The sequence below is a fragment of the Desmodus rotundus genome, chromosome X (genome assembly GCF_022682495.2).
Source record: "Desmodus rotundus isolate HL8 chromosome X, HLdesRot8A.1, whole genome shotgun sequence".
Classification (NCBI taxonomy): domain Eukaryota; kingdom Metazoa; phylum Chordata; class Mammalia; order Chiroptera; family Phyllostomidae; genus Desmodus; species Desmodus rotundus.
The window spans coordinates 100,293,806-100,307,853 of record NC_071400.1 but is presented as its reverse complement, the minus strand read 5'-3'; the positions used below and the strand labels follow the sequence as shown (position 1 = coordinate 100,307,853).

General features: G+C 55.1%; 1 protein-coding gene across 4 annotated transcripts in view; it reads right to left on the bottom strand.

The window, feature by feature from the left end:
• The window catches only part of LOC112313358 (protein kinase cAMP-dependent X-linked catalytic subunit), a 52,021-nt gene extending 38,271 nt beyond the window's left edge, over nucleotides 1–13,750 (bottom strand). For all 4 annotated transcript variants that reach the window (XM_045203248.3, XM_045203249.3, XM_024569907.4 and 1 more), the window contains exon 1: nucleotides 13,124–13,750. In XM_045203248.3, coding sequence (XP_045059183.1) covers nucleotides 13,124–13,289 — 166 coding nt within the window. In that variant the 5' untranslated portion in view covers nucleotides 13,290–13,750. The remainder of the gene's footprint in view (nucleotides 1–13,123) is intronic.
• Nucleotides 13,751–14,048: the final 298 nt, after the last annotated feature.

The window sequence follows — 14,048 nt, the reverse complement described above, 5'->3', positions numbered from 1 at the left end:
TGGAGACCATTTTCTAACCAACAGTGAAGCACCAGAGAGAAATTGCGGTAGCCATGTGTTTGTGACGTCGAGGGACCCTCAGAGGGAAAGGTCAACGAGCACCCACCTCCCATTTGCTTACTTTTTAACACACAAAAAAAGCTTTGTGTTTTTACAACGCGGATGGTTTTCTGAGCTCGGTGGTTGACACAGGAGACTGCAGAGTTCTCCGGCTTTGGCCTCGGGGGAAAAAACATCAGAGCTTGTCCGGGGGGAGGACGACCAAGAGCCCCTCTTGCGAGAGCCCCCTCCTCATTCACCCTGCACTTTTCTACCTGCTCTGGGACCTCCCGAAGTCGGATGCAACTTCCGACTTGCCCAGGGCCCTTCTGTGTCCTTTCTGACGTGCGTCTGTGTGTTTTATTCCTGGGTTTATGAAAACAAACTGTATGAACAGCTTCATCCCCACTTGAGAAGAGTGGGCGGTGACAGGCGTGTGCACACAGCTCGTCACACAAAATAAAGAGTCTTTGGGGAAACACGGTGATGCATTATGTGGAATAATATACAAAGTGCTGTTTCCACCATATCGTGGCCTGTTGACAAACTCGTCAAATATTTGCCTCATTTCAAAGCCTTCCCCCATAAAACCCTCAAGGTAATAGAGTTTGTATAAAAATAAAAGGGGTCAATGTAGGACTTGGCACGATAGATGTTTAGAAGAGTGTAGGTGAGCCCTGGCCAGGTAGCTCAGGTGATTGGGCTGTCGTCCCCTCCCCGTACATCAAAAGGTCACAGGTTCGATCCCCGGTCACGGCACATGTCTTGGGTTGCTGGCCACGATCCCGGTCGGGGGTGGGGGCGGTGCATACGGGGGGCAACTAACCCACGTCTGTCCCTCACATCGATGTTTCTCTCCCTCTCTTTCTCCCTCCCTCCCCTTCTCTGTAAAATCAATAAGCACATCGTCAGGTGAGGATAAAAATGAAAGGCATTTTTCAATTTGAAGGTGTCTACTTGAATGTGTCTATTTTAGTCGGCAGCTCTCAGGTGGAAAACGAAACATTCCACAGGTATGCTTCTGACAGGAGGGGGCATATCGGTAGACTCTGGAATCATCATTAATCAACCCCCGTCCAAGGCCTTGCTACATGAAGATCAAGTTCGACCCAGACACGCGTGTCAACGGGAGCTCTCAGACCGTGCGGTCGAGGAGTCTTTGGCCCCAGAAGCCTGTCCAGGATGCCACGGAGCCTCGGTTTGCTTGTGGGGCTCGTAGCTAGCGACAGTCACCGTATGAACAGAAATAGGTAGAGCCCAAGAGCAGGAAAGGAGGCATTCCACTGTGGTCAGAGATGATGTCATCAGACATCAGGAAGCCTCTGGAGGAGCGAGGGAAGAGAAACAACTTTCTCCTAGTGTGACGGAAATAGCCGTGACCCCGCGGAGCCCTGGTCACATCCTCAGGGGATCCCGGGGATCCCAGCACGCCTCTGGGAGAACCCCGTTGGCCTCAGCGACCGGCTGGTTCCGGCCGCCCAGTATGCAACAAACGCATGCATTTTCTTCCCCTCTTTTGAGTCAGCAAACATGACAAAGAGGTATTTTCAGTTTATGCTCAGTAAAAAAGACGCTGGTTTTACTTAGGGTTTTCTTTTCTTTTTCAATCTGCCCTTTTCATTCTCGTTTAGTATTTATTTAGCTACCACAGAACAGCCCGAGACACTACGTGCGGACACGCCGAGCATCTTGAAGAAGTGACATAGCCTGACATCACAGCCAGAGTTATAACCCCCTTCCACCGGACGTCTTTCGAATCGTTGCTTTTCAAATCACAACTTTTCCTCTACGATCAAAGGTGCCATTTGAGAATGTGACTAAAAACGGTGCTTTTCCTCAACAATTTTCCTCCATCGTTTTTTCCCCTGTCCTTGGGGATGGATATGCAATTCACATCGTCCATCCCTTGCTACCCAGCTAAGGGGCTTCTGCGTCTTCCGGCAGGAGGGTCTGGAAGGATTTGAGGGTGTCAGGCAGTAACCTTGTAAAGATCCCTGCAGACTGGGCCAGGTGGCTCAGCTGGTTGGAGCGCCATCCCATACCTGAGAAGGCTGCAGGTTACATGCCAGGGCGGCGTGGGTATGGGAACCAACAGATCAACGCTTCTCTCCTCTCTCTCTTCCCTTCCTATCTGCCTCAAATCAATAAACACATCTTCAGGCCCTGGCTGGTGTGGCTCACTGGACTGAGCACCAGACTGGGAAGCAAAAGGTCGCTGGTTCCATTCCCAGTCAGGGCACATGCTTGGGTTTCGGGCCAGGTCTCCAGTAGGGGGCGCACAAGAGGCAACCGCACATTAATGTTTCTGTCCTCTTTCCCCCTCCCTTCCCCTCTCTGTAAAAATAAATAAATAAAATCTTCAAAAAATAAAAAAATAAAGACATCTTTGGATGAGGATTTAAAAATTAAAAAAAAACCCAAAATAAATAAAATAAAATAAAAGTCCCTGTGCCCCGGACTGAGGTACACTCCCATCCAAGTGCGTTTCGTTATTACAGAATTAAGGGGACTCCGCTCCGTAACACAGGAGGTAAAGGGACTGGGAGGCACAACCAGCCACCCACCCAACCACCCCACCATGGCTTCGCCAGCCGCACCGCACATTGGGATGGGAATTCTGAACCCAAGGCCTACAGCACAGTCCACACAACGGGCTTTGATTGCAGCGTTATCTGTTTCTTTGAAAGGAAGGCCAGCACCCCGAACGCAACTCAGTGTGGGACACACATCTGGAGCAGGTGGCTGCCGCGTTGATTCCTTGGGGCTTCGTAATTACTGGGGCTTGTTTGGTGGGGAGGAAGCTGGCATGTTGATTACGTGGGGGGAGGGAGTCCCAGCTACAGCACCACTTTTGGGAGAGAGAAATGAAACCCACCAAAAAGCATGAGTCCGTGAAGACCGTCAAGCGGACACAGACGAGAGAACACAGCAGACGCTTGGAGAACAGGGTCCGCCACTGGGCCACCCTGAACACACACTGAATACAGAAAAAGGTGGTGTTTTCTTGGACCATTTCCTGGGTTATCACTTCATCTCTTCTGTGGCTCCCTGACACACTCCAAGCAGCTGCCCAGGATCTTAATCAAGATAAAAATACTTAAGAAAACTACACAAACAAGACTGGCATAAACCTGTACACGATAATATAAATGGAGCCACTTTATGGCAGAGCAAAATGACCTTTGAACTGAGCCAAAGCCACCATGTGGCCCACAGAGCTGTCTGCAAAGGTGACAGGATGGCAGATGGGGTGACGAGTGGACGGATGAGCACAAGACTGAGAATGAAACATGCTGTTGAGAATCAGCATCACGACATCTTGTCATCTGCGCCCACAGCCACGCCTCCCTGCTGTGGGTGTCCCTGTCCCCTCCCCCTTCTCGTTAGTGCCTCCCCTTTGTCCCCTCATCGGGACCCTACGTGGGCTCCTGCCTGAGTCAGCACTTCCCCAGTAGCTGGTCTTATTGATCTCAAATAAATCGCCTCTCCCTTAGAAAGGCCCTTTAGTTTTAGGTGAACAAATCTACAGCAGGCAGGAGAAGAGACATAAGAAAAATGAGCAGAAATCAATGAAATTGAAAATAGGAAACCAATAGAGGAAAAAAAAAATAATCAAAGAAACTAGATGCCGGATCTTTGAAGAGATCCATACAATGGGCCCCAAAGAATCTGTTATCAAAATAAAATGCTGAGCTGCTAAGGCTGACGTGAAGGAAAGTTTTCAAAAGTGAAATCCCATCTCACAATGACTGTTGACATTCAAGGACTCAGGGGACTCATGTTTTCTTGACTTTTTCATTCATTGATTTTATGGAGAAAGAGGAAAGGAGATGGGGTGGAGGGGAGAGAATGAAACATGGATTTGGTGTCCCATTTATTCAGGCATTCATTGGTTAATTCTTGTTATGTGCTCTGGCCAGGGATTGAACCCACAACCTTGGCCTATCAGGAAGACACTCTAACCAAATGAAGACACAGCCAGAGTGGGTCAAGTCTTTTAAAAGGATCCTCGGCAAGCCTGGCCAGTATGGCTCAGGTGGTTGGACGGTCATCCCTTAGCCACAGGGTTGTGAGTTCGATTCCCAGTGAGGGCACATACCGAGGTTGGGGGTTCAATGCCCAGGCCGGGTGCTTATAATCTGGTCCAGATACAAGTGGGAAGCAACCAACCGATGCTTCTTTCTCACATCAGTGTTTCTTCCTGTCCCTTCCTCTCTCTCTGAAAGCAATAAAACAATGTTTTCAGGGGATGGTTAAAAAAAAAGCAGAACAAAACCCCGAAGATTGCCCTACATATCTCTTTGGTGACTCATCAGAAGTTCATCAAAAATGCGTCCCGACGAACAAGCTCCAGAGAATCAATAGAACGCACCTGAGACCTTGTCGAGGTACCGTAGAACCGGCTGCAGTTACCTGTAAGAACTGTCCATTCTCATTTCCTCATTTCCTTTTTCTGGCAGCTGGTAGAACAACCGGTATAATTTCCGAGTGGGTTAAACAGGGTCGGCAACCCCAGCAGGAAACACAGTGTGTGAAAGGGGGATCATGTTCTGGAATGTGGGAGTAACCCGTGGGTGGGCCCCCCGGGCACCCAGGCTTTAGCCCTGGCAGTCCTTTGGGTGTAAGGGGGTGGGGACACCCGAGCAGGTCTGGCAGAGGCCACGAGAGCCCCTGGTGGGAGATCAAAGCGTGGAAAACCCGTCTGAGGCGCCCTGTGGGAGACTCCTCGGCTTGGGGAACACCTGGCTGACTCACCGAAGTGGGAGTGGCCTCCCACGGGAGAGTCTCCTCATTGTGCGCTGACACCACAGGCACGTGGGGGCCCGGGCGCGCCGGAGGAGGACAGAAGCTGTGCTCTGGCTCGCACACCTCCGCGCTCAACCACTCCCATCCCACTGCGGATGGATCCCATCCATCCCAACTTAAGGACACGCAGCGCTTTAATGGAAGAATGGCTGGACTGGTTCAAATTCACGGCTATTTATCACGCTGTCTCCTATTCAAACATAAGCCAGACCCCCACTGGACTTCCACCTAAGTGCCTTAATGGTGAAGCAAAGGCGTGGCACCCTCTCCATCCAACCCGGCGTGGAAATGGAGATCCCACCGTATAATGGAGGGGAAAAGCACCCCTGAACTAGGAGCTTCTGAGAAGCATTCATAGTGCTGGTTTTATTATCTTTCCACAAAGCAGCTCAGAGAAAAAGGTGCTTGCCACGTTTATTATTATTATTATTATTTTTAAAGTACCTATGCTATCAGTTAATTCATCAACATGCTCCACACTGTTGGAGACAACCCACTCCCCGGCTGTTGGAAAGCACAACCCACCCCTGGCTGTTGGAAAGCACAATCCACCCCCCGCTGTGCTTTGCTGCTCCAGGTGGAAGCCAGCTTTCTTTGTGGGACTCCCGGCCAGGACGCCCTCCTAGAAGGTAAGGCTGGGCCATCTCATCTTCCAATCATCCTGTGCCTGGGCTCCCTCAGGATGTGAGAACTGGTTCTGCTGGCTGAGCCCGAGGGAGGGACGCAGAGAGGTGCCAATTAGTCCTTGGACACAGCTCCAGCCAGGCAGGAGAACACACAGATGTGAGAGCCCCAACAGCTCCATTCATTCCTTCCCGGGCACACGCTCCCTCGCACACACACGTGAACATTTACAGCCACATCCACTGTTAATCAACACTAGCCTTTCTGCTCTTGGGGACACAGGGGAGAGCTTCTCATTCTTCCTGTGGTTTCGCCATTTACGGGAGTCCCTCCACATGGCTTGCCTAGGAGGTGAAAGAAGGTCTCATAAGCCAGAGCATATGGAAGCTTCTAGAAGCTGGGAAACACGAGGAAACAGGCCTCCTCCTAGGGACTCCAGAAGGAACCACTCCTGCCGATGCCTTGATGTTAACCCCCTAAGACTCATTTTCACACTCAGAATCTGCAAAACTGTGAAAGAGTACATGCGTGTAGTTTTAAGGTGTTCAGTTTTGGGCAATTTGTTGGGGCAGGAGGCAAAAACGGGGTGAAAGCTCATGAGACAGACGACAGGAGGGGACCAAGGAAAAATGATCGTGCAGCGGGCGTCCTCTGGGTCTCACCCTGTCCTAACCCAGGAGTTGGAACAAGGAGGCGGCCCGTGCAGGGGACGGGTGAAGGTCCTGGCACACTCACGGCAGGTCTGCTGAACAGAGTAAGGTCCAAATCCGTGCAAATAAGACCCCCACCCATCCCTGCAAATGAGGTGGGCCTGAGCTATGTCGAGAAAGTAATGGTGAGGATGATGGTGGTGATGGTGACATCCGTCATTTCAGAACCAGGACCTGCATGCAGCATCCCCGGGAAGGGGCAATAGCAGTGAACGACAGGTTCTTCCACTTTTTGCAGAAGAAACAGTGCCCGCCTCCCGCGCAGGGTGCTAAAGCTGTCATCTGAACGAACAAAGAGCCTTTAGAGTGGACGACCGCCATCTACCTAGCAGTCACAACACCTTGATGTGGCAGTCACAGATGACCGGGAAAACAGGAAAAAAGTGTGGTGGATGGTCATACAGAGCTGAGGCCAAGACCAAGCAGACGGACGCCTTCAAACCAGGAGCACAGCCTTCCACCTGTCGTCTTAAAAGGATGCTGCCTCCTGCCCTCAAAGCTCGTGAGCCAAATCTACCTGGTGAGATGCAAAACTACGGCGTTATGGGGACTCTGAGGCACAGAAGCAGTGCTAGGTGCATCGGACGTTTCACATAGCTGTGTCTTTCTACAGGTGATTAAGCTAAACTGAGGTCCCCAGGGGGGCTCTGATCCCATAAGACCGGGGTCCTTATAAGAGGAGATGGGGACGCAGACACACCCAGAGGGACGCCTGTGTGAGGACATGGGGGGAAGACGGCCATCCGCACGCCCAGAAGAGAGGCCTCAGGGGGAGCCAGCCCTGCCCGCCCCTGGGTCTCAGCCTCCAGCCTGCAGGACAGGGAGGAAGAAGTGTCTGTTGTTGAAGCCACCCAGCCTTCCAACCTTGTCCCTCTAAAGAAATTACCGGAACCTCTACAGAGACCAAACCAGGGTCCGTCCAATGCGTGACGTGTTCCTGAGCCAGAGGGAAGGAATGAAGAAGACGCAGGTGTCTTTGGTGTGACGTGGGAAGGTGCCACACACACAGGGCGATGCCAGCCCCCCTGCGCATAAGCGAATAAATGAAGGCGTGATGGTGTTTTGGGAAGCTGTCCTTCACGACTCCCCCGCCACGCTCAACACCACAGTGGATGATGCATTAGCTTTGCCATCCGCAGCAGCTCAGCACTGTGAGCGTCAGCCACGATGGAGAAGAGCAGGACGCTTGCTACCCAAACAGTCAGCACTCAGCCTCTTTTGCAGCCTGCTCTGCACCTCTCACTGCAGCCACGTTGGGAGAGGGTGACGAGGGACAGGACGGGACGACCGCAGGGCTGTGTACAGTCCCCGACCCCTCGCGAATCCTTGCAAAAAACCAAGGCACGCCGGTTTTCTCTGCCCCACACACTGTGGACAATCTCAGAAAAAAGTGGACCTATATCCTACTATTCTTCTCCGCAGGAAACAGCCTGCGGAGAATTCCGAGGAAATCAGGGGAAGAGGGACGTTGTTGAGAGGGCCCCGCCGTGGCGGTGTTTGGCTGTCTGGAAAACATTGTGGGGGAAATACAGAGAAAGCCCCAGGAAGGGGCTCCCAACGAGACTGACAGTAGCCAATGGAGAACTCTGAACTCATCTGTCCCTGCGTTTAGAAGCGCCCTGTGACCTCAGGGAGGGGAAGGTGGAAGTGAAGCTTCGGACTGTGTGTATCATGTGGTACCTCTGCCCTTTTCTCCCGGTGACAGAGGTGGTCTCTCTGGTGGCCCTCAGCTGTGGAGGGACTCACCCAGGATGCAGGTCTGAGACCACCGAGTGTGGTGTCATGGCCCTGACCACAGGGGAGACCCGAGCTGGGTCACAGAGGGCAGTCCCCAGACACAGGGAGGAGGGGGGTCCTCCCTGGGCCTTCCAGTATGTGACCAAGTCAAACTAATGCTGGAGCAGGCACCTTCACCCCCAAAGGACGATTTCCAGAGAAGAAAGGCAAAGCAGCATCTGACGGACGAATCTAATGTTACGGCTTGAATGTTAGCATCTCTGGAAATAGGTGTGGTGAAGCCTTAACGCCCAATGGGATGGCATTCGCAGGTGGGTCTTTGGGAGGGAATTAGAATTCAATGAGATCACGAAGGTGGCATCCCCATGATGGGAGGAATGTCTTTCCAAGAGTCACAAGAAGACATGGTTCCCCTATCTGCTCTCGGCCATGCCAGGACACACCAGGAAGCAAGCCATCAGCAGCCCAGAAGAGAGAACCTGCCAGGTCTTAACCACGTCGGCACCAAGCTGTCACAGTTCCAGCCTCCAGAACTGTAAAATGTAAACCCCTGTGGTTTCTAAGCCACCCGGTTTCGGGTATTTAGTGAGAGAAGAACAAATGGACACAAATGCCACAGTCGGGGCTGATTCAACATGGCAGCCTCTGGCCCGACCATGTGGGACGCGGGCTGTCCCCTAGGTTTACGGTTGGGAATGCGGTGAGCGGCACACCACGTGCAGGGCACAGTTCTCTGTGGGGGGTGGAAGGGACAAGGGAAAACCAAGTTCTCGGCTCTCTCCACCTAGCTCTGACCTCCTGCCTCACGCAGGGAATCACAGACGCCTCCTCGGAAGAAACACGTGAGTTCCTGCTTTCACTGCACCCCCATCCTAGAGGCCAGGTGTCTGTCTGAGGTCCAGGTGTCCCTCCACAGGCTCCAGGGAGGGGCCTTCCTGCCTCTTCCAGCTCCTGGGGCTGCCAGACATCCCCAGGCCAATGGCCGAGTCCCTCCAATCAAAGCACACGCCTGGGTTGTGGGCCAGGTCCCCACTAGGGGGCGCACGAGAGGCAGCCACATGTGGATGTTTCTCTCCCCTCTTTCTCCCTCCCTTCCCTTATCTCTAAAATAAATAAAGTCTTTGTAAAAAATTGAGGAACAACTACCTGCCCGACTTCTGTACTTGGCAATGTCCTTCCCTCATAGTTTATCTGATTGCTAACTTTCCTGGGGTGGTCTGAGGTTGGCACCGTCATCCATGTCCGAGGGATAGGATGCTCAACAGAGCCCTCTCAGGATGGAGAGCATTAAAGGGTGAAGGGGATGCTCTCGTGTTGCTGAGCAACAAACAACACTTCCGATTGCTATGGCGACTCCACCATCACGAGTGCCCATTCCTGTGCACAGCAACATCTCACTGGAGCCGACTGCACTCGGTCTGGAGGGGTGCTCAGGGGTGCTCAGGTGTGCTCAGGGGTGCTCAGGTACAGGACAACTTGGGTTGAAATGAGAGACAGTAGGGCCAGTTCAAGGAAACTGAGATCAGAGGAGAAAGTGATGTCAGTATGCTGGAAAAGGCTTGTCGATGCTTGGGAGAGAACGGCGTATAACGACTGATTGACGAAGGAAAGTCTTCGAGATTTTAATGAAATACGGGTTTGTCGTCTGGTGATGGTGTAAGCAAAGAAACGAAAGCATCAGGCATTAGGACGTGGTTGGTGAAGAGGGAATGAGTTGTGTGCCTTGATTTGGGGGGGGGGGGGTCTCAGTGGTTGCCCTGTCTAGAAATACACAGGCACCCACACGTGCAAACACCGAGGAGACTCCGTAGAAGCTGTGAGCAGTGAGCAGGGTCTCCCGTCTCTGAAAGGATGTCACCCACGCAGCCATCCTGGTTTCCATATCGGGCTACGGCTACGAAAGACCTCAGCATGGGGGGAGGGGCCGGACTCTACGTACGGCTTTTGGAATCCCCTTGGAGGTTATAATTATGTCACTATAAATATATACGTGTTTAATCAGCACCCATGTTCATAAACAAGGAGGTGGGGGAACCCAGCTTGGCCCCATGAACCAGCATCCTGGAATATGGGGACAAACCCTTTCTTCCCCACTGAGCAGTGGGGCGGCCTCATCTCCAAATTTGCCCGTCTGTGTTCAGCTGAGCTGTACCACACAGATTCCCCTGGGCTTTAAGAGAACGTCATCCCATGAGACCGTTCACCAACACACACCACACATTCTTCCAAGCAATTGGGAATGCGCGGGCCACTGGTCCATCCGCAATGCCGAGGATTCCCCACAACCTGACGCACAGAATGAGGACATGGGACGGCTCGTGACGTTGTGCTGTTCTAATTCAGTCCCTGGGCATGGGGGCCACTCTTGCCAACCCAGCTGTCTATTCCCAGCCGGCTCCCAGGCCCGTGGTAGCTCCCAGAGGGTCCCGCCGTCCTCAAAGCCACGTGCACTAAATCGTCAATGTCACCTCAGCTGTGTTTCGTGGATGGGGACCACGCCGAGCTGATGTTCCAAACAAAGGGGTGAAAAGCACAAGAGTATGTGGGTGATAACAAGAACCTGTCATGCCCACGGGGAGAGACCAGACCAAAGAAACGGGGACACCAGCGCAGGGCACAGACTCCAAACACCCTTCAGAAAGCAGCCTGAGCTGAACCCTGCCTTTCCACCGTGGCTTGTCCTAGAAGCTTCCAAGGGGCGAGGGGCGGGAATGGCGATGCTGAAGAAAGGGTAACAGAGGGTGGGGGTTCTGGTGCGTGTCTGTGTGTGTGCGGGGGGTTGCGGCTTGGATGCACATGACAGAGAATCGCCTTGGTCAGCAGGAAAACTGCACACAAACACCCTCAGAAAACTGAGTCCCTGTGGGCGCCTGTGTGGGGCAGGGACACGCTTAGGCAGGGGACCCAGGAGCAGTGTCCCGAGCTGGACTTTGGTTGCAGAGCACGCACACCCTGACAGCCTTCTAACGGCAGGAAGGGAGCCCACTACACCATCTGCAATGAGCTGAGGTCACCCTACAGGGTGAGTCAGAGACACCCAATTCTGATGCTTTGGGGAACTCTTGTTATTTTTTTTTAAAGCTTATTCTTAATCTCTTGAATCCATCATGCTGAGATTAATCTCTCACCAATATCCAAGAAAGGAGTTTAGGTCCCAGGTGGCAGAGACTGGCAGGGGTTGTGAAGAGGGCCACGCACATACATGGGGGTCCCCGTCCCCAGCATCGTCTTCATTCAGACCAGCCCAGAGGAAAGAACGAAACAGCCCCCTTCGCAGCCCCGGCCAGCTGGTCGGTCCCCAGAGGTGGTGACCTTCTGTTTTTAAGGACATGACTCACTGGGCACCTATGCCCACTTGGCAGCACCCACGGCGCACCAGACGAGGTCACGTCTGCAGCCCACCCGCCTGCCCGGCACCGACTCGGTGCCCTGGCCTGCAGCCCCGGTGGCTGTCCCAACAGACCCAATCACGCCCGAAAGGAACACAATGGTGGGAGCAGGTGCCAAGGGGCGGCGGGTCCGCCATCAACTTTCCATTGTTCTACCTGCTTTCTACCTCCCGTGTGACTCCCCGAGGCTGGGTTCCCGACGCTTTGTGGACATGTGCTAATAAACACAGGCATGTTTGTCATCAGCGCAGCAGAACGAGAGCGAGAGAGAAAGAAGAATGGGAAGAAGAAGAAAAGGAGGAAGAAGGGAAAAGGAGAGAGAAATAGAGGAAAAGAGAGAAGGAGGAAAAGTGGACAAAGGAGGAGGGGTACATAGATCAACGACCGGTATCATTAGATGGATAATGGATGGATGGATGGACGGACGGACGGGCGGATGCACAGATCACAGACAGGTACCCAGGTACCCAGGTAGGTGGATACACAGATGGATGCAAGAAGGAAAGGCGCGGAAAGAGAAAGACGAGAGTGTCTCACGCTGAACTCAGAGCCTCTCTCCCTCAGCCTCACAGCCCGACTTTGGGGCTGGAAGACGCTCAGAGGTGGGCGTCCTGGGCCCTGTGGGGGAAGGTGTTGAGCAGCCTCCCTGGTCTCCACCCACCAGACGGCAGGAGCACCGCCTCCCCAGTTGTAACCACCCAAAATGTCCCCAGACATCGCTAAATGTCCCTAAAGGCACAGTCACCTTTGCTGCACACCTTCCCCACAGGTAGATGAATAGATATTGAAAGAGAGGGGGCCCCTCCCACGCCCTCCACCCTACATGGGGATGCCTGCGGATGCCTTCCTCACACGCAGCTACACGTGGAAAAGAGAAGTCCTCTCTCCACTGGTGGTTTCGTTGTCCTTCTGGCTCTGGACCTCATGACCTTAAGTTCACTTTATTCCGCTCCTCTTTTCCAAAGTTGGGGTGGAGAGAGGGGGAAGAAAGTTCTTAAACCCCTCTGCCTCACGGGCCACTCTCAGCATGCCCCCCAACCACATCCAGCCACAACAGGTTGGTGCAACACCTTGGCGCTGTTGCTAAGCACCCACCCGCGAGTCGTGCGCACGGCTGGAACTTAGTACCTCGCAGGGTCGGGCATCTTTCCCCCCCAGTCCCGCCGGACCCACACGCCGGCGCGTTTCGGGATCCAGGCGCCCAGGAAACGCGAAAGTTAGGTTGCCAGACAAGAGAGAAGGAAATCTACGTCTGGAGAAAGGATGGCAAGTTCAGGATGCACAAGACGAAAAGCCACAGCGGTTCCAGGAAACGACTAATCCATCCCCAAAGTCCCCACCCCATAGCGCCGCGGAACACCTGTGCCCAAAGCAGTTCGTTCCAAGGCCCACCTTCGACGCTGCCTCCTGCCATGCGGCGGAGGAGCGCTTGCCCACCTCCCCAGTGGCCGCCTCTTCCCCTGGGGGTCCCTGCCTGGGAGGGCGCCTGAGGTCCCCAATGTGAGGTCAGCTCCAGGAACTTCTGTGACGTCGGGGAGCCCAGGCACCGGAGTGGTTTAACCGTGGCAGGTATAAATAAGGTGCCTTTGGAGGCGCCAGGTGGGGCGCTGGAAGCTAAGGGAGGTACTCGGGGGCCGGGGGGACTCACTCCAACTCTCCGGGCGTCTGTGGGAGCGAGGGCGCCGGAGCAGGCGGGACCAGGCGGAGAGCTCCACAGGAGGCAGCCGGGGGACGACACACCGGGAGCTTTGTCTGACGCCCGCGTCCCGGGCGGCGCTGAGCGCCCCTGCGGGCCAGGTCCCCACGTCTCGCACTCACCCACGGTGGCCAGCGTGTCGAAATCTTGCAGGCGGTATGTAGGCGACTCGGACGCGGGGGTGTCAGAGCCCGGCACCTGAGCGGGCGCCTCATCGGGGGTCTCTCCCGTGCTCTTGGGAGGGTCGGGGTCTACCGCAGCCGCTTTGGCCAGCCCGGGCGCCTCCATGGGGTCGCGCTCCAGTCTGGGACGAGTAGCCGGACGCGGGGAAGAGGGGAGCCGGACTTCCTGGGACGCAGCCTCGGAGTAAAGCGCAGCGACTACGGTGGCATCAGCAGCGCCCACCCATGCGCGCTCCTCGCCTCCCGATCGGCGGCCCGGCTTGGCTGGCGGGGCGGCGGGGACAATGGCGCGGCGCGGGGCGGCGTTCACTGCAGCAGGAGCAACAGCAGCTGGTGGGAGTAGCCGGCGGCTTCAGCGGGCGGGCACCGCGGGCCGGGCAGCCGGGCAGGCGGCGCGGCTTCGGAGTTGGACCCGGAGTTGGACTCGGCTCGGCTGCGCGGGGTCGAAGCAGGGTCCCGGCTGCAGGAGCCGGGATCCCTGGTCATTCCTCGTGTCCCGAGTGCGGCTCTACTGATGCCGGAGGAGCTGAGTGCGTATAATAGGTAGCCCGGCGGAAGCGGCCAGGGCGGGGCCGCGCGCTCTCCCCGCCCTCCGGGACCCGCCTGCGGGGCGGGGTCTCTCGCTGTCCCCGACTCGCTCCGCCCCCGCCCAGTCCCCGCCCTGGAACCGCGAGGGGGGGGGGGGGCTGGTCGAACCACACCGGGGCGCGCAGTTTTGGGGAGGTGCCCACGCCCCTCTGCACCCCGGGCCACCCCAGGGTGGGGTGCCTGCCGAGCTCCCCTGGGGGATGCGCGAGGTTGGCCACAGAGATCGCTGGGCCGCAGCCGGGAAAGTTGGAGGTGGGACCGGCTGGGGCCGCGGAGA